Raw genomic sequence first — 21246 nt, 5'->3', positions numbered from 1 at the left:
TGGTAACTGTGACAGCATGGAATTCAAAGGAGGCGATAGACAGATGGGTAAGGGGAGAAAGAGAGAATGACCACTTGGGAGAGATGAGGATCCCGGTGCCACCACCCCGCTGACCAGAAGCTCTCGGGGTGTGCGAGAACACGTGGGCAGACGAAGAGAGAGCAGTAGGAGTAGCAGTGTTATCTGTGGTGAGCCATGTTTCCGTCAGTGCCAAGAAGTCGAGGGACTGGAGGGAGGCATAGGCTGAGATGAGCTCTGCCTTGTTGGCCGCGGATCGGCAGTTCCAGAGGCTACCGGAGACCTGGAACTCCACGTGGGTCGTGCGGGCTGGGACCACCAGGTTAGGGTGGGCGCGGCCACGCGGTGTGAGGCGTTTGTATGGTCTGTGCAGAGAGGAGAGAACAGGGATAGACAGACACATATTTGACAGGCTACAGAAGAGGCTACGCTAAAGCAAAGGAGATTAGAATGACAAGTGGGCTACACGTCTCGAATGTTCAGAAAGTTAAGCTTACGTAGCAAAAAATCAATAAAATTACAAATCTTATTGACTAAAATGATATAGTACTGCTGGCTGGTGAAGTAGCCTGGCTAGCAGTAGCTGCGTTGTTGAAAGTGAAGCTGGCTAGGTGACCTCGACAGTTTCTCTAAATTTCTCTAAACTACACAATTATCATGGATACAAGGACAGCAAAGACATGATTGATGGTGGATGTCTGGTCCTGGTCCTGGTCCTGGTCCTGATTCTGGCTCTTCCTCTGCATCTGGGGAGTCTCACACACCAGAACCTGCAGTGTGTCTGGAAGATGAAGCATGACCTCTGAGTGTGTTTATGTGCTGTACATGATTAACTCCCCCCTCCTCTACCCTGGCACTGCTGGTCTGTGTCTGCCTCCCATACTGCCCTGCCATGCATCAGTCTGCTCTGCAGGTCCACGCACGCACGCACGCACACACACACACACACACACGACTCTGGCAACTTTGAGTGAGAGGTAGTCAGAGTTTCGGTAATGTTTTATGTTGCAGTAGCGTTGCTATCTGTTCAGATACTGGATACAATGCTGGGCTCATGGCCAGGTGTTCACAACACTGCCTGTTTGTTATGCTGCTGTTGTACTGTTCTGTTGTTTTTATCTCGCTGTGGGAACGTGTGGCCCCAGGTACAGTATAGCTTCCTCACGGCATCCCTCTGAGCAGTATAGCTACACACTCTGTCACACAGCCAGATTGGAAAAAAACAGGGAAATAGACAATTCAAATTTTACAGAAATAAAGAGTATTGTGTAGTCCAGGCAACAGAGGGGTGTAAGTGTTTATCCCAGTGTGGGATGATTGCAGTAGGACGGGGAATGGCCTCCCCATGAGGTTTCAGTCTTTGTAGTGATGTTCTCTCTCTCTCTGAGCTCTAGCACCACAGCCATATCTGTGATCTCCCCAACACACTGCTATCAATACTAATGCATTATCACTGGCAATACCCATGTGATGTTCCTCTCTCACACAAACACACAAACGCATGCATACACACACACAGCCTCACACACAAATACACTTGATAATAGTCAAAACAAATCCATTACTACTGAATGCGTAAGTCTGACCTCAAATACACATCAATACAAATTACAAATGTATAATTATGAACACACGTGTACCATCTATCTCACTCACTCACTCACTCACTCACTCACTCACTCACTCACATGTGCACTATCCCATACATACTGTACACTATTTACCACAGACACATCCAGTCAGGGTTCTCCATCACTCCCTCTGATTAAAAGCAGTTGGAGGGGGCTACATTAGAGGGATGATGAGAGGGGCTGGAGCACCCACTTCCTGCACTCTCTAACCATGATGGCGAGAGGGAGAGAAAAGAGAGAGAGACAGAAACAGAGGTTATTACTCAGAGTTAATTTACTTTGTTAATTCCTCCAATAGATGCATTATCCCCCCCCACACACACACACCCCTCCCCCTCTCTCTGTTTGCTGTTAGCTATTAGGTTGGTATCATTAGAGCACTTGAAAGTCATTTACCCCACTGATGAGTCTTGTGTCTCTACTAGGCAATGGGGACAGATTTGGAGAGATTGAGTTTTTATTCTCAGTTGTCTCTTATAAATGAGTAAAGCCTTTACACAGACACACTGGTGAGACACACACTGGTTTCAGTTAGGTTAGGTTAGGGTGTGAGATACACACTGGCTTCAGTTAGGTTAGGTTAGGGTGTGAGATACACACTGGGGCACACATGTCGGCACATAGCGAGTCACAGATTAAATCCCACGTATAGAGTTACTATGACATTATTGTGATTTTTCTTATCGCAGTATTGAGTCCTTCGTTCATTTATCTATACCAGCATACTCTGAGACTTCTCTGTGTGTACTTTTAACCTCTCTCTCTCTCTCTCTCTCTCTCTCTCTCTCTCTCTCTCTCTCTCTCTCTCTCTCTCTCTCTCTCTCTCTCTCTCTCTCTCTCTCTGTCTCTCTCTCTCGCTCTGTCTCTGTCTCTGTCTCTGTCTCTGTCTCTCTCTCTCTCTCTCTCTCTCTCTCTCTCTCTCTCTCTCTCTCTCTCTCTCTCTCTCTCTCTCTCTCTCTCTCTCTCTCTGTCTCTCTCTCTCTCTCAATTCAATTTCAATTCAATTCAAGGGGCTTTATTGGCATGGGAAACATGTGTTAACATTGCCAAAGCAAGTGAGGTAGATATTATACAAAAGTGAAATAAACAATACAAATTAACAGTAAACATTACACATACAGAAGTTTCAAAACAATAAAGACATTACAAATGTTATATTATATATATACAGTGTTGTAACAATGTACAAATGGTTAAAGCACACAAGTTAAAATAAATAAGCATAAATATGGGTTGTATTTACAATGGTGTTTGTTCTTTTTTTTTTTATTCTTTAAAAAAAAATTTTTATCCCATTTTCTCCCCAATTTTCGTGGTATCCAATCGCTAGTAATTACTACCTTGTCTCATCGCTACAACTCCTGTACGGGCTCGGGGGAGACGAAGGTCGAAAGCCATGCGTCCTCCGAAGCACAACCCAACCAGCCGTACTGCTTCTTAGCACAGCGCGCCTCCAACCCGGAAGCCAGCCGCACCAATGTGTCGGAGGAAACACCGTGTACCTGGTCCCCTTGGTTGCCGCGCACTGCGCCCGGCCCGCCACAGGAGTCGCTGGAGCGCGATGAGACAAGGATATCCCTACCGGCCAAACCCTCCCTACCCCGGACGACGCTATGCCAATTGTGCGTCGCCCCACGGACCTCCCGGTCGCGGCCGGCTGCGATAGAGCCTGGGCGCGAACCCAGAGACTCTGGTGGCGCAGTTAGCACTGCGATGCAGTGCCCTAGACCACTGCGCCACCCGGGAGGCCATATGGTGTTTTGTTCTTCACTGGTTGCCCTTTTCTTGTGGCAACAGGTCACAAATCTTGCTGCTGTGATGGCACACTGTGGAATTTCTCCCAGTAGATATGGGAGTTTATCAAAATTGAATTTGTTTTCAAATTCTTTGTGGATCTGTGTAATCTGAGGGAAATATGTCTCTCTAATATGGTCATACATTGGGCAGGAGGTTAGGAAGTGCAGCTCAGTTTCCACCTTATTTTGTGGGCAGTGTGCACATAGCCTGTCTTCACTTGAGAGCCATGTCTGCCTACGGCGGCCTTTCTCAATAGCAAGGCTATGCTCACTGAATCTGTACATAGTCAAAGCTTTCCTTAAGTTTGGGTCAGTCACAGTGGTCAGGTATTATGCCACTGTGTACTCTCTGTTTAGGGCCAAATAGCATTCTAGTTTGCTCTGTTTTTTTGTTAATTCTTTCCAATGTGTCAAGTAATTATCTTTTTGTTTTCTCATGATTTGGTTGGGTCTAATTGTGCTGTTGTCCTGGGGCTCTGTGGGGTGTGTTTGTGTTTGTGAACAGAGCTCTAGGACCAGCTTGCTTAGGGGACTCTTCTCCAGGTTCATCTCTCTGTAGGTGATGGCTTTGTTATGGAAGGTTTGGGAATCGCTTCCTTTTAGGTGGTTGTAGAATTTAACGGCTCTTTTCTGGATTTTGATAATTAGTGGGTATCGGCCTAATTCTGCTCTGCATGCATTATTTGGTGTTCTACGTTGTACACGGAGGATATTTTTGCAGAATTCTGCATGCAGAGTCTCAATTTGGTGTTTGTCCCATTTTGTGAAATCTTGGTTGGTGAGCGGACCCCAGACCTCACAACCATAAAGGGCAATGGGCTCTGACTGATTCAAGTATTTTTAGCCAGATCCTAATTGGTATGTTGAAATTTATGTTCCTTTTGATGGCATAGAAGGCCCTTCTTGCCTTGTCTCTCAGATCGTTCACAGCTTTGTGGAAGTTACCTGTGGTGCTGATGTTTAGGCCGAGGTATGTATAGTTTTTTGTGTGCTCTAGGGCAACGGTGTCTAGATGGAATTTGTGGTCCTGGTGACTGGACTTTTTTTGGAACACCATTATTTTGGTCTTACTGAGATTTACTGTCAGGGCCCAGTTCTGACAGAATCTGTGCAGAAGATCTAGGTGCTGCTGTAGGCCCTCCTTGGTTGGTGACAGAAGCACCAGATCATCAGCAAACAGTAGACATTTGACTTCGGATTCTAGTAGGGTGAGACCGGGTGCTGCAGACTGTTCTAGTGCGCGCGCCAATTCGTTGATATATATGTTGAAGAGGGTGGGGCTTAAGCTGCATCCCTGTCTCACCCCACGACCCTGTGTGAAGAAATGTGTGTGTTTTTTGCCAAAAAAAAAAAAAAAAAAAAAATTCAAATAAATTTTATCCCCTTTTCTCGTGGTATCCAATCGCTAGTAATTACTATCTTATCTCATCGCTACAACTCCCGTACGGGCTCGGGAGAGACGAAGGTCGAAAGCCATGCGTCCTCCGAGGCACAACCCAACCAAGCCGCACTGCTTCTTTAACACAGCGCGCCTCCAACCCGGAAGCCAGCCGCACCAATGTGTCGGAGGAAACACCGTGCACCTGGCCCCCTTGGTTAGCGCGCACTGCGCCCAGCCCGCCACAGGAGTCGCTGGAGCGCGATGAGACAAGGAAATCCCTTCCGGCCAAACCCTCCCTAACCCGGACGACGCTAGCCCAATTGTGCGTCGCCCCACGGACCTCCCGGTCGCGGCCGGCTGCGACAGAGCCTGGGGGCGAACCCAGAGACTCTGGTGGCGCAGTTAGCACTGCTATGCAGTGCCCTAGACCACTGCGCCACCCGGGAGGCTCGTTTTTTGCCAATTTTAACCGCACACTTGTTGTTTGTGTACATGGATTTTATAATGTCGTATGTTTTACCCCCAACACCACTTTCCATCAATTTGTATAGCAGACCCTCATGCCAAATTGAGTCGAATGCTTTTTTGAAATCAACAAAGCATGAGAAGACTTTGCCTTTGTTTTGGTTTGTTTGGTTGTCAATTAGGGTGTGTAGGGTGAATACATGGTCTGTTGTACGGTATTTTGGTAAAAAGCCAATTTGACATTTGCTCAGTACATTGTTTTCATTGAGGAAATGTACGAGTCTGCTGTTAATGATAATGCAGAGGATTTTCCCAAGGTTACTGTTGACGCATATTCCACGGTAGTTATTGGGGTCAAATTTGTCTCCACTTTTGTGGATTGGGGTGATCATTCCTTGGTTCCAAATATTGGGGAAGATGCCAGAGCTAAGGACGATGTTAAAGAGTTTTAGTATAGCCAATTGGAATTTGTTGTCTGTATATTTGATCATTTCATTAAGGATACCATCAACACCACAGGCCTTTTTGGGTTGGAGGGTTTTTATTTTGTCCTGTAACTCATTCAAGGTAATTGGTATCAAGGTAATCTCTCTCTCTCTCTCTCTCTCTCTCTCTCTCTCTCTCTCTCTCTCTCTCTCTCTCTCTCTCTCTCTCTCTCTGTGACTTCCTCTCTCTCTCTCTCTCTCTCTCTCTCTCTCTTTCTCTCTCTCTCTCTCTCTCTCTCTCTCTCTCTCTCTCTCTCTCTCTCTCTCTCTCTCTCTCTCTCTCTCTGTGACTTCCTCTCCTTCTTCTTCCAGGACCATGAGTCTGTCAGGTGTCATAGGAGAATATTGGGAACGTAAGCCTCTGATGAGCGATAGGAACAGTTTGCCAGGGAGAGGGAGATGAATAAGTGTAGATGAATGGGATATGGTAGTAGAGGCCAGGCGCATCAGTTTCCAGTGTCTCAAGAAGTGCAACGCTGATAGGTTTTTCACACTCAACATTTTCCTGTGTGTATGAAGAAAGGTCCACCACTCAAAGAACATCCAGCCAACTTGACACAATTGTAGGAAGCATTGGCGTCAACATGGGTCAGCATCCCTGTCAAACACTTTCGACAACTTGTAGAGTCCATGCCCCGGGAAATTTAGGCTGTTCTGAGGGCAAAAGGTGCTGCAACTCAATATTAGGAAAGTTTTCTTAATGTTTTGTACACTCAGATTATATCTGCTCATATTTCATATTACCTTATCTTTACTATAAACATCTCTCTGTTTAGCTAGTGCAGGAACAATGCTTACCAACAGCACTGAAAGGAGTGAGGGAGGAAGAGAGGACAGATTAATTGGGAGAATTTATAGTATGATGGAAGAAAAGGAGGGAGGAATAGAGGGTAAATTAGTGTGGGGGGGTGATAGGGGGAGTGGGCACATGGATACAGACAGAAGGGCAAAGTATATTGTACTGTAAACAGAGTAAGAGATGCTTCTATCGGTTGTTTTCTCAGTGTATTAGAGACGGAGCAGGAGAGTGGAATGGGGTGTAGGAAAGACAAAAAAAATGGAAAGAGTCAGAGATCTCTGAAAGCTAGAGGAAAGCAGGAGGGAAAGGGTAGGGGAAGGAGGAGGGGGACCTGAAAGGGGGAACATGGAGGAAAGAGGGGAAAGGAGGGGGAAAGTGTGGAGAACAGATGGTGAAGTGGCTCCGGTGTTAGACTGAGTGTCAGTGGGCACAGCTGTCAGTCATACAGTGTGTGTGTGTGTGTGTGTGTGTGTGTGTGTGTGTGTGTGTGTGTGTGTGTGTGTGTGTGTGTGTGTGTGTGTGTGTGTGTGTGTGTGTCAGAGTGTGATATTTAGCTTGCACGCAGATCTAGACACACTCATTAAAAACCTTGCAAAGAATGGCAGTCTCATTTCACCTGCTCTCATATCATCTCTCTCTCTCTCTCTCTCTCGCTCTGAAAATCCTCTATCTCCTATTTTCATTCGGTGTCTACATTGATTGTGTGGCGCTTTAGTGCTCAAATGGACTATTATTAGTCTACATTGCCGTCTGCTGGTGATCAAAATAACTGCATATCCCAGGACAAACGACTGCATGTTTGGAGGATTTATCTTCAGGAAAGACACTTTGGGGTGTCCACTTCCAATTGTTCGGAGAAGTAAACTAAGTAATTGAGAAATGAAACTTCCTGCAGACTTTAGTATTTTTCTACATGGTAAAATATGTATGTGTTAATGTGTGACATGTTATAGCCAAGAAATCTCTCAGAGGTTTGTGATAGGCCAGTATTATTAGTCTATGTTGCCCTCTGCTGGGGAATTGAAACAACGCATGCCAGATATGATGGAATCAATGGGGCAGGTGAACAGAACATTTCAGTACATATCACTTTATTGTTTTTCTTTTCAATCACCATGTTGTAGCTGCTGCTGCGGTGGTCCACGCAGGTTCAGGTGTAGGATCAGGGGTGTTCATGATGTCACTGATCCAGTCAAGGTACAGGCACAGGCGGGTGTACAAACCAACGTCAGAAGAACTGGACCAGAACAACCCCTGTAGCTCACCCCCACACACCACAGTACTGCCCTGGTCAGACTGAGAAAGAGAAAGAGAGAAAGAGAGAGAGGTTAAAAGTACACATAGAGAACTCTCAGAATATGGTGGCACAGTGAAATTAAAGTACAAAGGAAAATCTTGATTAGCTCGTTGATCATAATATTCTCTTACACATTTCCAATGCAATTGCCAGAGATAAAAATCTAAATGTTTGCAAAGCACTGTTGTGTTGATGTACTGACCAGGCAGTTGTCTGTTGAGATGATGGTTTTAGCACAGAATGCATGTTCAATCCAATAAAGAGGAAAGGCTGTCTGGCACATCTTGTCATCAATGACCCGCTGTGTTTCACACTTCAGGATTAGTTTGGGCTCGTCTGTATGGAGGGACAAACATAGGGACTCATGGGAGTTTATTTGGTGCTTATCTATTCCATTAATTTGGGTTGAGGCATATAGCCCTCCCCTGGCTTTATGGTCCACTCACCCTGTCCCGGTACGGTGGAGCCCCAGCCGCTGACCAAACACTTCTCATGGAGCTGAGTGCAGCGTGTGGGTAGGGCTACGGGCATGACATGCTGAGTGAACCGGGCAGGCTCTGCCAGCTTCACCATTGCCAGGCTGTGTGAGGGGCCTCGTGTGTACGGCCCGTGCTGCACATATCTGGCCACCCAGATGTGTTGCTCTGTCCCTTCCTCCACTGTCAGGTCATGCTCCCCCAGAGAAACCATAGTGTGGCCAGGTCTGAGGAGGAGGAGGAGGAGGAGGAGGAGGAGGAGGAGGAGGAGGAGGAGGAGTAGAGTAGTAGAGTAGAATAGAGTAGAGTGGAGTTTAACAAAAATATTTGTTTGTTTTCGGTGAACATATGGGCTGCATGCATTTTACACTGATTTCAAGAAAGAAAAAAAGGGGGAATGCCTACTCGACAAAGCAGTTCCAGGCGGTAAGCACCCACCACTCGTTGATGAGGGCACCACTACATCTTTCCTCCCCATACCAGCCCACCTTAGTGTTCCACAGGTAGACCTGCCAGGGTCTGGAGTGGGGTTGGCAAACTTCCTGCAACACCGCTCCATCCTCCTTCACTGGAACCTTCGCTATATAAGAGAGAGAGAAATGGTCGTAGTATAGATGAGTGTAAAGACTGAGTGTACAACACATTAAGAACACATCCTAATATTGAGATACACCCGGTCAGTCTATGTCATGGAAAGAGCATAATGTTCAGTACACTCAGTGTATTTTATTTTACTTGGCAAGTCAGTTAAGAACAAATTCTTATTTTCAATGACGGCCTAGGAACAGTGGGTTAACTGCATTGTTCAGTGGCAGAACTACAGATTTGTACCTTGTCAGCTCGGGGATTTGATCTTGCAATCTTTACGATTACTAGTCCAACGCACTAGGCTACGCTGCCGTATATATCTCCCTCCCTAACCTGTCCCTAAAAGAAGGTATCATTCTGCATAACTGTCTCATGATGCTGTAGATACTGTGTATTACAGTCTTACCTGCACATCCCAAAGCCAAGGCCAGCAGTAGCAGCTTCATCATGTCTTGGTCTCTGTATGAGACTGGGTTTAGTCTGTGGTTCCTTTATACCTGTGTATCTGTGCCTCTAGCCTTTAGATCTCTGGGAGTTGACTGCCTGGGCTGCACCTGTGCTTTCTTTTCCTGGCACTTCTCTCATGTCTGTGACTGGATAGGTATGCTGTGACTGGATAGGTATGCTGTGACTGGATAGGTATGCTGTGACTGGATAGGTATGCTGTGACTATAGGCCCCCATTCAGTCAATTACAGATGTGTTTGTAATATACTTTTATTTTATTGGACATACAGATGTAGGATCTTAATTTCAGCCAGTTTTCTAAAGCAAGAAAACAATCCTGCAGCAACAGAACATGTGGATTATTATGTGCATTATAATCAATGGACATTTTTGTAAAGGTTGATACTGGGAAAATCAAGTCTGAAATTTCTAGGTGGAGATTAAATACTTCAGGAGCCTTTTTAAACCTCAAATACACAACAAGCTCTCCTGCAGCAAGGTGATGAAATGAAGAGCCTACATCTGTATAAGAGCATACAATTTGCCATTTTTGACGTAAGTACAAATATACTGTACATTTGTACTTACGTCAAAAATGGCAAATTGTATTATATTTTTTACATTATTAAAACAACAAACAACAAAGCAAAAACAAACAAACTGAACAAAAAAACTTAAGGCCCTTTAATTTAAAACACGTTGGCCCTTCAGTATGAGACACATGTGTTGTTCTTTGTAGTACAGGTGCCATGTCCTTTTACTGTCACCATTGGAAAAAAAACAAACAAACAAGAGAGATAAGGCTACTCATATAATTCCTAGCATTTAGAGTTAATATTTCACTGTGATGAAAGTACTCAGTGGGATCTACTATTATGTAACCCCTTGTATCAATGTGCAGTGCCCTCATTTAGTAATATCAAGTGAAGCTATTCATTAACTGTGGTTTGATTACTAAGAGAAGGCAACAATGTGGCCTTGTGAGACAGATAAAGTTGTGAGAGAATTGGGAAATCATGATGGGGAAATGATGTGGAAATGTAGGTACTCAGAAGAAACCTTTAGTTTGAATACATTTTGAGTCAGTTTGAATGAATCTTAGACTGAGGCTACATCAGATTGGCCATATCCCTGCTAGTGTATCACAACCCTATAAAGAGGTTAACTAACAGTTCAAGATGTTCTTCTCTGTGGTCTTGTAGCTCCAGGCTCTTACATCTTCAGTGAACATGGTCATATTTAAGGTAAAATGTATTATTTCTGTCTGTTATCATTGCAGCTTCAAAAGGATCATGAATAGCTCACTTTGAACCTTTCTGAGATCAGAAACCCAAAGGACACCCTTTATTTCCACTCATGTAGAAACTCAAGCTCTGGTTGAGAATGTGTCTGTCAGAAACAGTCACAGGAATCAGTGTTTTCTTTTTCCTCTATATTCAGAGGAGAGGCAGTTGACTCAGTGTTAGGTGATAGTTATGTACAGTAGGCATTGTGAGACTCCATATTGTCCATATTGTAAACTCTGAGACATGATGTACACACAACCATATTGACATCACAAACCTGTGGGAGATATGCATGAACATATCCTACGTCTCTCAACTTTGTCTGATAATAAAACACTAAGTACAATGATCGTACTGACTCATATGAATAATGCCCCTGAAGAAACACATAGGGTTTACTGGTTTTCTACAAACGCATGTTTTATTTCAAGATACGTTGACATTAAAAATAACATTTAAAAAAGTATTTCCCTACTTTCACTGACCTTGCTGATAGCTACTTTACTATAAAATGTTTTAACTTCCTACGACTGTGATATGTGGTTGTCTCACCTAGCTATCTTTAGATGAATGCACTAACTGTAAGTTGTTCTGGATAAGAGCGTCTGCTAAATGATTGAAACGTAAAATGTTGACATAAAATAATACTGTATTTCAATCTACACAGACTCCAGGGGGACGTCACGAGGGTTGGAGGTCTGGTGAAGCTGATCAGAGGCTCCAGGATGAGAGAGTAGAGGCCCACAGCTGCGACACTCTCCTCACCAAGGCATTTTGAGGACGTTGGGGACACAGAGGGAAACAAGGAAGGGTCTTTACTGTTGGTATAAGATGTGGTAGACCTGGTCCTGCAGGATGCCAGCGTAAGTGATCACCGCCACGGTGGTGTCACTGAGGGCATTCCTGATGGACACAGACACATGGACAGTGCATTAACTGTCAGCCTGCTATCTTGACCTGCTGTTCTGTTCTTGTGTGTGTGTGTGTGTGCGTGTCTGTCTTACTTGGCCTTCTCCTTCAGCTTCAGGCCATCGATGCTGTCCAGCCAGCTAGAGGCGGTGCTGATGGATGTTTCGTAGTAGCTCTTGGCGGCGCTGGTCAGCTTTTCCAGGGTTCCCTGCTCTCCATCAGCCTCGGCAACATCTGCAACCGGTTCCTCAGGCGTACCCTCAGCTTGTCTAGGCAGACGGAGGCCCTGAGCACCTAGAAGGGGAGGGTTAGGGTTAGAGGGTCAAAATGGTTGGTTGGTCAGTCTGTCAGTCAGTCATTATTGCCGCTCGAGGTGCTCTTATCTGGAGTGTTTAATGTTTCAAATAAAATACAATTTTATTGGTCGCATACACAAAATTAGCAGATGTTATTGTAGGTGTAGCGAAATGCTATTATGATAAAGCAACCTTCTGGGATGCCCAGTGAGACTGCATAAAAGACAACCTGGAACACCACCAGTATGTCAGTCAGTTAGTCAGACAGTTAGTCAGTCAGTCAGTTAGTCAGTCAGTCAGTCAATCAATCAGTCAGTTAGTTAGTTAGTCAGTCAGTCAGTCAGTCAGTCAGTTAGTCCGTTAGTCAGTTAGTCAGTTAGTCAGTTAGTTAGTCAGTCAGTCAGTTAGTCAGTCAGTTAGTCAGTCAGTCAGTCAGTCAGTTAGTTAGTCAGTCAGTCAGTTAGTCAGTCAGTTAGTCAGTCAGTTAGTCAGTCAGTCAGTCAGTTAGTCAGTCAGGTAGTCAGACAGTTAGTCAGTTAGTTAGTCAGTTAGTCAGTCAGTTAGTCAGTCAGTTAGTCAGTCAGTCAGTCAGTTAGTCAGTCAGTTAGTCAGTCAGTCAGTTAGTCAGTCAGTCAGTTAGTCAGTCAGTCAGTTAGTCAGTCAGTTAGTCAGTCAGTCAGTCAGTTAGTCAGTCAGGTAGTCAGACAGTTAGTCAGTCAGTCAGTTAGTCAGTCAGTCAGTCAGTCAGTCAGTTAGTTAGTTAGTTAGTCAGTCAGTTAGTCAGTCAGTTAGTCAGTCAGTTAGTCAGTCAGTCAGTCAGTCAGTCAGTTAGTCAGTCAGTTAGTCAGTCAGTTAGTCGGTCGGTCAGTCAGTCAGTCAGTCAGTCAGTTAGTCAGTCAGTTAGTCAGTCAGTCAGTCAGTCAGTCAGTCAGTCAGTTAGTCAGTCAGTCAGTCAGTCAGTTAGTCAGCCAGTTAGTCAGTCAGTCAGTCAGTCAGTTAGTCAGTCAGTCAGTCAGTTAGTCAGTCAGTTAGTCAGTCAGTTAGTCAGTCAGTCAGTCAGTCTGTCAGTCAGTCAGTTAGTAAGCCAGTTAGTCAGTCAGTCAGTCAGTCAGTTAGTCAGTCAGTCAGTCAGTCAGTCAGTCAGTTAGTCAGTCAGTCAGTCAGTCAGTTAGTCAGTCAGTCAGTCAGTCAGTCAGTCAGTCAGTTAGTTAGTCAGTCAGTCAGTCAGTCAGTCAGTCAGTCAGTCAGTTAGTCAGTTAGTCAGTCAGTCAGTCAGTCAGTTAGTCGGTCAGTCGGTCAGTCAGTCAGTCAGTCAGTCAGTCAGTCAGTCAGTCGGTCAGTCGGTCAGTCAGTTAGTCACTCAGTCAGTCAGTCAGTCAGTCAGTTAGTTAGTCAGTTAGTCAGTTAGTCAGTCAGTCAGTTAGTCAGTCAGTCAGTCAGTCAGTTAGTCAGTCAGTTAGTTAGTTAGTCAGTCAGTCAGTCAGTCGGTCAGTCAGTCAGTCAGTTAGTCAGTCAGTTAGTCAGTCAGTTAGTCAGTCAATCAGTCAGTCAGGGTCTTGACTGTGTACTTACTGAGGCCCAGAAGAGTGACAAGCACAGTGATGATCAGAAGCTTGTTCATGATGTCACTCAGATCTGTGTGCAAAGCAAACATCTTGGTGAGGATCAGACAAACCATTCATCAACTTGTCCACTAGTCGGCATAATTTCCTCTTCCTTTTCAGCCTTGCTCTTAGCCTTATCTCATCTCAGGCTGATCTAATCTCTTCTATTTTATCTCAAACATGTCTTTTAACATGTGCCCAATGACTATGGTAAGGCTATTCTGGGGTTGGCAATGTTTTTAATGACAATGAAACTATCATTTTTCTGGGTTTGTGTCACACTATGATGCAGCAGACCACATACAGATGCAGGATCTTACTTTGACCAGTTTCTCACAGCAGGAAAATAATCCTGGAGAAACAGGAAATAATAATTATAATATTATTATAATTAATGGCCATTTTTGTAGGGGGTTGATACATTTTTGGTTAGCAAATCAAGTCTGAAATGTTAAATTGCAAACTTTAGAAGCCTTTTTAAATCTTGAATATACTACAAGTTTGCATTTCCTGCTCTTTCCTGCTCATTTCCTGGATCAAATTAAGGTCCTACATCTGTATAGACATGCTATAATTTATTTAGTTATTCCGTTCAGTTGAAACCCCTCTCAATACCCTCTACTTGATCTCTCCCAGAGAGTGTTTTGTCCAACAGTCTGGAGACAGACGTGTAATACCCATCTTACCCACCCAATACCCATCTACAACACCTTATAACAGTGATATTATCATGACGTGCACCCTTTTCTTTTTCTCCATACAGATGTGTGAACCTAAAGAAGATGGTGAAGTAAAAGATGGTGAACTAAAAAATGGCAAACCAAAAGAGGGTGAACCAAAAGATGGTGAACCAAAACAGGGTGAACCAAACGAACATGGCTGTACTCACTGTTTCTCCTCTCCGTACTGGGTGACAGTAATGAATAGCAGGCAGTAGCTGAGAGGCGGCGGTGAGCTAGCCTGTATATATATGAGTGGGGATGTGTTGACTTGTCGTTCTCTGAGCCAAAGTGCACTCCTCTGAGATAAACACCCACTGTTCAGGTGTTTGTGTATGTGATAAAGAAAGTGAGAGGACAGACAGGGTCAAAGATGGAGATGCTATGACAGTAACATGTTCATAATTTGTTGATTTAGTATCATTTGAGTTTAGTGTAGGGGATTCTGTGTATTTGCCAATCCAGATAGGTGTACTAAAATGTAACAGGACAAGTTATCCTGATTGATGATTGGTTTTCATTGGAGACTGGTTGATTTTTATTGGTCTTTATTAAGTCAGTAGAGTTCATATTACAACCCCCCCCTCCCATGCCTAAGCACACAGTCCTAAGTCTAGATCACCATTGACACGTCCGTCGGTCTGGTTACTACAGGTTAGCACAGACCCCACTGCACTCAAATGGTACTGGTAAACTAAGACAAAGATTCACCAAGTGGTGCTGGTAAACTATCGGTCAATGACTCACTACCAGTGAAAGTGAATGGTGGGGCAGCATGATCTGTATCACTGAATATCTAATGTGAAGCCCAGTGCTGTAGCTGTGAGCTGTTTAAACTGCATCATTCAAATCTTCAGGTGTATTGTGATGAATCTGCCATGATCTTTTAGCTAAGAAATCCTCTTAATAACCTGTCCTGGCTGTGTGTGTGAGGTCAAGTGATTTTACAATAAAGTATGATTGCACATTTCCAGTATTACGTTACATTTCCCGTGTTAGACTTGATTGGTACAATGAGGGAGTTCAGTATTTATTTCCAACTTGTTGTTAGATGTTTCCTCTATGGGCCAGAAGAAACTGTCATCCGTGCTTCAGTTCTTTTAACTGACACTGCAAACTCAACATTAAGTTGTGAAATACTGAACTTTGTCTTAGTATTGAAAGATTTTTTTCCCTTCTTTGTTTAATAAATTTAGTGCTGTGTAAACACTCCAGTCACCTGATTCCCTGTCACACGTCAGGTTGTTTTGTGTCCTGTCACTATGACAGGTTGTTTTGTGCCCTGTCAATATGACCAGGTCTCTGGTAGGTGGTGGTGGTGATAAACTGAAGGGACAGGCTGGTATGCATCTAATGTCTTGACATTTGTCAATCACTTTGAGATCTGTCGGGTAAAAGCGTTGACTGAATAGAAGGTATCAATAAATGAGTTGACATAGCAAGGGAACAGACAAGGACAGAGTAATGCACGTTTTCTTAGATTATCTGTAGCACTAAAGCAAAAACCTCCTGACCATATCCCTTCTCACTGATCATTGGTTGAATAGGGAGGGTTGTGCCCTTGATCATTATCCAATCTGTTTGGCACGGAATTAGCTTTTGGAGTGAGATTGAAGATCGAACTCATTAAACATATTTTAATTGGTGTATATGTCTTATTTATTTAATTATTAATTGAGGCCCTTTATTTAGCCAAGTAGGTTATGAAGAACATATTCAGCTACGTAGCGACCTGGCAAGAGGGTGCAGTGAAACAGGGCAGCAAAAGCAGACATGTAATATTTGCACTTTGTGATTGACCACCCACACTGTATGTCTGCTGTATTTCTCTCTGGTAGTGGGAAAAACGTGTTGGACTTGTGTGACTAAGTTGCCCAGTTCAGGAAACATATTGTTATATCCCTCTTCTGTACTCTACTCTACTATTCTGTACTGTTCTGGACTGTTCTGTTCGGTTCTGGACTTTTCTGTTCTGGACTGTTTTGGACTGTACTATTCTGTTCTGGACTATTCTGTTCTTGACTGTTCTGTTCTGTTCTGGACTGTTTTGTTCTGGACTGTTATGTACTATTCTGTTCTGGACTGGACTGTTCTGTACTATTCTGTTCTGGACTGTTCTGTTCTGTACTGGACTGTTCTGGACTGTCCTGTTCTGGACTGGACTGTTCTGTACTATTCTGTTCTGGACTGTTCTGTTCTGTACTATTCTGTACTGGCCTGTAATGTTCATCATACAAATCTGGGAGATATGCATGAACATATCCTACATTACACAACTTTGTCTAATAATACACAACTGAACAAACAGGTCATACAGACTCATACAACTGAATCATGCTCCTCAAGAAACACATAGGGTCTACTGTTTTCCTGCTATTCATGTTTTTATTTCAAGATACTTTGTTGACATAAAATAACACAGTATTTCAAACTGTTCCAGATGTGCCTGAAGTCTGACGTCACAGTCATTTGAGTTGACTGCACCACTGGGTGCCACTATAATTGGACATGTGTTTCTGGCCAACTGGGTTTCCTGTGGTGAAACACTAGGGCTCTTTCCTTCATTCATAATGGTAAGGTTCTGTGTGCAGTCTGAGGTGAGCCTAAAGAGAGTAGGGGCCCACAGCTACGACAGTCTCCTCACCAAGGGACTTTGAAGATGCAGAGGTAAGCAAGGAATTATATTTACTGTTGGTGTAAGATATGGTAAACCTGTTCCTGCAGGATGCCAGAGTAGGTGCTCACCGCCATGGTGGTGTCAATGTAGGCATTCCTGATGGACACACAGACACATGGAAAATAAATGAGCAACATCAGCCACCGGGGCCGGTTCCTCAACCACAGCCTCCTCAGCCGCACGCTCCTCAGCTACCTCTTCTGGAGCCTCACGCTCCTCAGCTACCTCTTCTGGAGCCTCACGCTCCTCAGCTACCTCTTCTGGAGCCTCACGCTCCTCAGCTACCTCTTCTGGAGCCTCACGCTCCTCAGCTACCTCTTCTGGAGCCTCACGCTCCTCAGCTACCTCTTCTGGAGCCTCACGTTCCTCAGCTACATCTTCTGGAGCCTCACGTTCCTCAGCTACCTCTTCTGGAGCCTCACGCTCCTCAGCTACCTCTTCTGGAGCCTCACGCTCCTCAGCTACCTCTTCTGGAGCCTCACGCTCCTCAGCTACCTCTTCTCGAGCCTCACGCTCCTCAGCTACCTCTTCTGGAGCCTCACGCTCCTCAGCTACCTCTTCTCGAGCCTCACGCTCCTCAGCTACCTCTTCTGGAGCCTGACGCTCCTCAGCTACCTCTTCTGGAGCCTCACGCTCCTCAGCTACCTCTTCTGGAGCCTCACGCTCCTCAGCTACCTCTTCTGGAGCCTCACGCTCCTCAGCTACCTCTTCTGGAGCCTCACGCTCCTCAGCTACCTCTTCTGGAGCCTCACGCTCCTCAGCTACCTCTTCTGGAGCCTCACGCTCCTCAGCTACCTCTTCTGGAGCCTCACGCTCCTCAGCTACCTCTTCTGGAGCCTCACCTTCCTCAGCTTGCCTCGGCAAACGGATGCCCTGAGCATCCGTGGAAGAGAGGGGAGGGTTAGAGATTCAAAGTGTGTGTGAAAGTCTACATTTAGCCGGCTCAAATTGGTTGGTTGGTCAGACTGTCAGTCAGTCGATGGTGCCGCTCCAGGTGGTATTTCTTTCAGACTGGAGAAGTTTTTACGTTTCAGGAACCACACTAATATGACATTGAAACCTTCTGGAATGCACAGTGAGACTGCAAAAAAAGACAACCTGGAACACCACCAGTAAGTCAGTCTGTCTGTAAGGATCTTGACTGTGTACAGTCGTAGCCAAAAGTTTTGAGAATGACACAAATATTCATTTTCACGAAGTCTGTTGCCTCAGTGTCTTTAGATATTTTTGTCAGATGTTACTATGGAATACTGAAGTATAATTACAAGCATTTCATAAGTGTCAAAGGCTTTTATTGACAATTACATGAAGTTGATGCAAAGAGTCAATATTTGCAGTGTTGACCCTTCTTTTTCAAGACCTCTGCAATCCTCCCTGGCATGCTGTCAATCAACTTCTGGGCCACATCCTGACTGATGGCAGCCCATTCTTGCATAATCAATGCTTGGAGTTTGTCAGAATTTGTGGGGTTTTGTTTGTCCACCCGCCTTTTGAGGATTGACCACAAGTTCTCAATGTGATTAAGGTCTGGGGAGTTTCCTGACCATGGATCCAAAATATCGATGTTTTGTTCCCCTAGCCACTTAGTTATCACTTTTGCCTTATGGCAAGGTGCTCCATCATGCTGGAAAAGGCATTGTTCGTCACCAAACTGTTCCTGGATGGTTGGGAGAAGTTGCTCTCGGAGGATGTGTTGGTACCATTCTTTATTCATGACTGTGTTCTTAGGCCAAAATGTGAGTGAGCCCACTCCCTTGGCTGAGAAGCAACCCCACACATGAATGGTCTCAGGATGCTTTACTGTTGGCATGACACAGGACTGACGGTAGCACTCACCTTGTCTTCTCCGGACAAACTTTTATCCAGGATGCCTCAAACAATCGGAAAGGGGATTCATCAGAGAAAATGACTTTACCCCAGTCCTCAGCAGTCCAATCCCTGTACCTTTTGCAGAATATCAGTCTGTCCCTGATGTTTTTCCTGGAGAGAAGTGGCTTCTTTGCTGCCCTTCTTGACACCAGGCCATCCTCCAAAGTCTTTGCCTCACTGTGCGTGCAGATGCACTCACACCTGCCTGCTGCCATTCCTGAGCAACTCTGTACTGGTGGTGCCCCGATCCCGCAGCTGAATCAACTTTAGGAGACGGTCCTGGCGCTTGCTGGACTTTCTTGGGCGCCCTGAAGCCTTCTTCACAACAATTGAACCACTCTCCTTGAAGTTCTTGATGATCCAATAAATGGTTGATTTAGGTGCAATCTTACTGGCAGCAATATCCTTGCCTGCGAAGCCCTTTTTGTGCAAAGCAATGATGATGGCACGTGTTTCCTTGCATGTAACCATGATAGACAGAGGAAGAACAATGATTCCAAGCACCACCCTCCTTTTGAAGCTTCTAGTCTGTTATTCAAACTCAATCAGCATGACAGAGTGATCTCCAGCCTTGTCCTCGTCAACACTCACACTTGTGTTAACGTGAGAATCACTGACATGATGTCAGCTGGTCTTTTTGTGGCAGGGCTGAAATGCAGTGGAAATGTTTTTTGGGGATTCAGTTCATTTGCATGGCAAAGAGGGACTTTGCAATTAATTGCAATTCATCTGATCACTCTTCATAACATTCTGGAGTATATGCAAATTTACCAAAACATGGTGAACCAAAATATGGGGAACTAAAAGATGGTGTACCAACAGATGGATAACCAACGAATATGGCTGTTCTCACTGTTTCTCCTCTCCGTACTGGGTGACAGGAATGAATAGCAGGCAGTAGCTGAGAGGAAGCAGTGAGCTAGCATGTATGTACACTACAGTTCAAAAGTTTGGGGTCAAATAGAAATGTCCATGTTTTTGAAAGAAAAGCAAAAAATAAATGTCCATTAAAATAACATACAATTGATCTGAAATACAGTGTAGACATTGTTAATGTTGTAAATGACTATTGTGGCTGGAAACGGCAGATTTTTTATGGAATATCTACATAGACGTACAGAGGCCCATTATCAGCAACCATCATTCCTGTGTTCCAATGGCACGTTGTGTTAGCTAATCTAAGTTTATAATTTTAAAAGGCTAATTGATCATTAGAAAACCCTTTTGCAATTATGTCAGCACAGCTGATAACTGTTGTTCTGATTAAAGAAGCAATAAAACTGGCCTTCTTTAGACTAGTTGAGTATCTGGAGCATTAGCATTTGTGGGTTCGATTACAGGCTCAAAATGTCCAGAAACAAAGATCTTTCTTCTGAAACTCATCAGTCTATTCTTCTTCTGAGAAATGAAGGCTATTCCATTCTAGAAATTGTCAAGAAACTGAAGATCTCGTACAACGCTGTGTACTACTCCCTTCACAGAACAGCGCGAACTGACTCTAACCAGAATAGAAAGAGGAGTGGGAGGCCCTGGTGCACAACTGAGCAAGAGGACAAGTACATTAGAGTGTCTAGTTTGAGAAACAGACACCTCAACTGGCAGCTTCATTAAATAGTACCCATAAAACACCAGTCTCAACGTCAACAGTGAAGAGGCGACTCCGGGATGTTGCTCTTCTAAGCAGAGTTCCTCTGTCCAGTGTCTGTGTTCTTTTGCCCATCTTAATCTTTTCTTTTTATTGGCCAGTCTGAGATATGGTTGCTAATAATAGGCCTCTGTACGCCTATGTAGTTATTCCATTAAAAATCTGCCATTTCCAGCTACAATAGTCATTTCCAACATTGACAATGTCTACACTGTATTTCTGATCAATTAGATGTTATTTTAATGGACAAAAAATGTGCTTTTCTTTCAAAAACAAGGACATTTCTAAGTGACCACAAACTTTTGAATGGTAGTGTATATTTGAGTGGGGATGTGTCGACTGAGTCAAAGTCAAAGTTCACTCCTCCGTTCAGGTGTTGATGAAGAGAGCTGTAACAATTGTCGTCGGGAGAAGGAGAAGAGGACCAAGGTGCAGCGTGGTAAGTATTCATAAATACGTTTCTTTAATAAATATGAACACGAACAAAACGACAAACGAACACTTCTGAAAGGTGACGACAAACACTAAACAGAAAATAATCACCCACAACTCAAAGTGGGAGAACAGGCTACGTAAATATGGTTCTCAATCAGAGACAATGATAGACAGCTGCCTCTGATTGAGAACCACACACGGCCAAACACAAAGAAATAGACAACATAGAACACCAGACATAGAATGCCCACCCAAACTCACGCCCTGACCAATCAAAATAGAGACATAAAAAGGATCTCTACGGTCAGGGCGTGACAAGAGCAAGAGAGAGTGGGTCAAAATGGAGATGCTATCCCCACATCATTTCGTTAATCAATGAAATTACAACCTATTTTCACCGACTAAAAATACAGCAAAATGTTTG

The 21246-nt window shown here is 44.3% G+C and overlaps 2 protein-coding genes across 2 annotated transcripts; both read right to left on the bottom strand.

Moving 5' to 3' along the window:
• Positions 1–7649: 7649 nt before the first annotated feature.
• LOC129844691 (trypsinogen-like protein 3) lies at positions 7650–9445 on the bottom strand. The gene is made up of 5 exons (XM_055912736.1): positions 9343–9445; positions 8754–8928; positions 8319–8575; positions 8075–8208; positions 7650–7871 (listed from the first exon to the last, which is right to left on the bottom strand). The coding sequence occupies exons 1-5, from the start codon at positions 9383–9385 to the stop codon at positions 7686–7688; spliced, it is 795 nt and encodes a 264-aa protein (XP_055768711.1). The 5' UTR covers positions 9386–9445; the 3' UTR covers positions 7650–7685.
• Positions 9446–11057: 1612 nt separating this feature from the next.
• apoc2 (apolipoprotein C-II) lies at positions 11058–14423 on the bottom strand. The gene is made up of 4 exons (XM_055912737.1): positions 14367–14423; positions 13446–13508; positions 11673–11871; positions 11058–11571 (listed from the first exon to the last, which is right to left on the bottom strand). Exons 2-4 carry the CDS (start codon positions 13492–13494, stop codon positions 11484–11486), a joined length of 336 nt encoding a protein of 111 aa, XP_055768712.1. The 5' UTR covers positions 13495–13508; positions 14367–14423; the 3' UTR covers positions 11058–11483.
• Positions 14424–21246: the final 6823 nt, after the last annotated feature.

The sequence above is a fragment of the Salvelinus fontinalis genome, unplaced genomic scaffold (assembly GCF_029448725.1).
Source record: "Salvelinus fontinalis isolate EN_2023a unplaced genomic scaffold, ASM2944872v1 scaffold_0204, whole genome shotgun sequence".
In the NCBI taxonomy this organism is placed as follows: Eukaryota; Metazoa; Chordata; class Actinopteri; order Salmoniformes; family Salmonidae; genus Salvelinus; species Salvelinus fontinalis.
Note: the sequence above shows the minus strand (reverse complement) of the source record. Positions and strands in the feature narration are given on the sequence as shown.

What these genes read in the sequence shown, in the direction of transcription:
- LOC129844691 (XM_055912736.1), bottom strand. Translation starts at nt 9,385, where the DNA reads ATGATGAAGCTGCTACTGCTGGCCTTGGCTTTGGGATGTGCAG. An exon ending in GCCTGGAACTGCTTTGTCGA is followed by an intron (nt 8,576 to 8,753) that starts GTAGGCATTCCC and finishes CCTCCTCCTCAG; the next exon opens with ACCTGGCCACACTATGGTTT. An exon ending in TCTCAACAGACAACTGCCTG is followed by an intron (nt 7,872 to 8,074) that starts GTCAGTACATCA and finishes TCTCTTTCTCAG; the next exon opens with TCTGACCAGGGCAGTACTGT.
- apoc2 (XM_055912737.1), bottom strand. Translation starts at nt 13,494, where the DNA reads ATGAACAAGCTTCTGATCATCACTGTGCTTGTCACTCTTCTGGGCCTC. An exon ending in TGTCACTCTTCTGGGCCTCA is followed by an intron (nt 11,872 to 13,445) that starts GTAAGTACACAG and finishes CTCCCCTTCTAG; the next exon opens with GTGCTCAGGGCCTCCGTCTG. An exon ending in AAGCTGAAGGAGAAGGCCAA is followed by an intron (nt 11,572 to 11,672) that starts GTAAGACAGACA and finishes TGTGTCCATCAG; the next exon opens with GAATGCCCTCAGTGACACCA.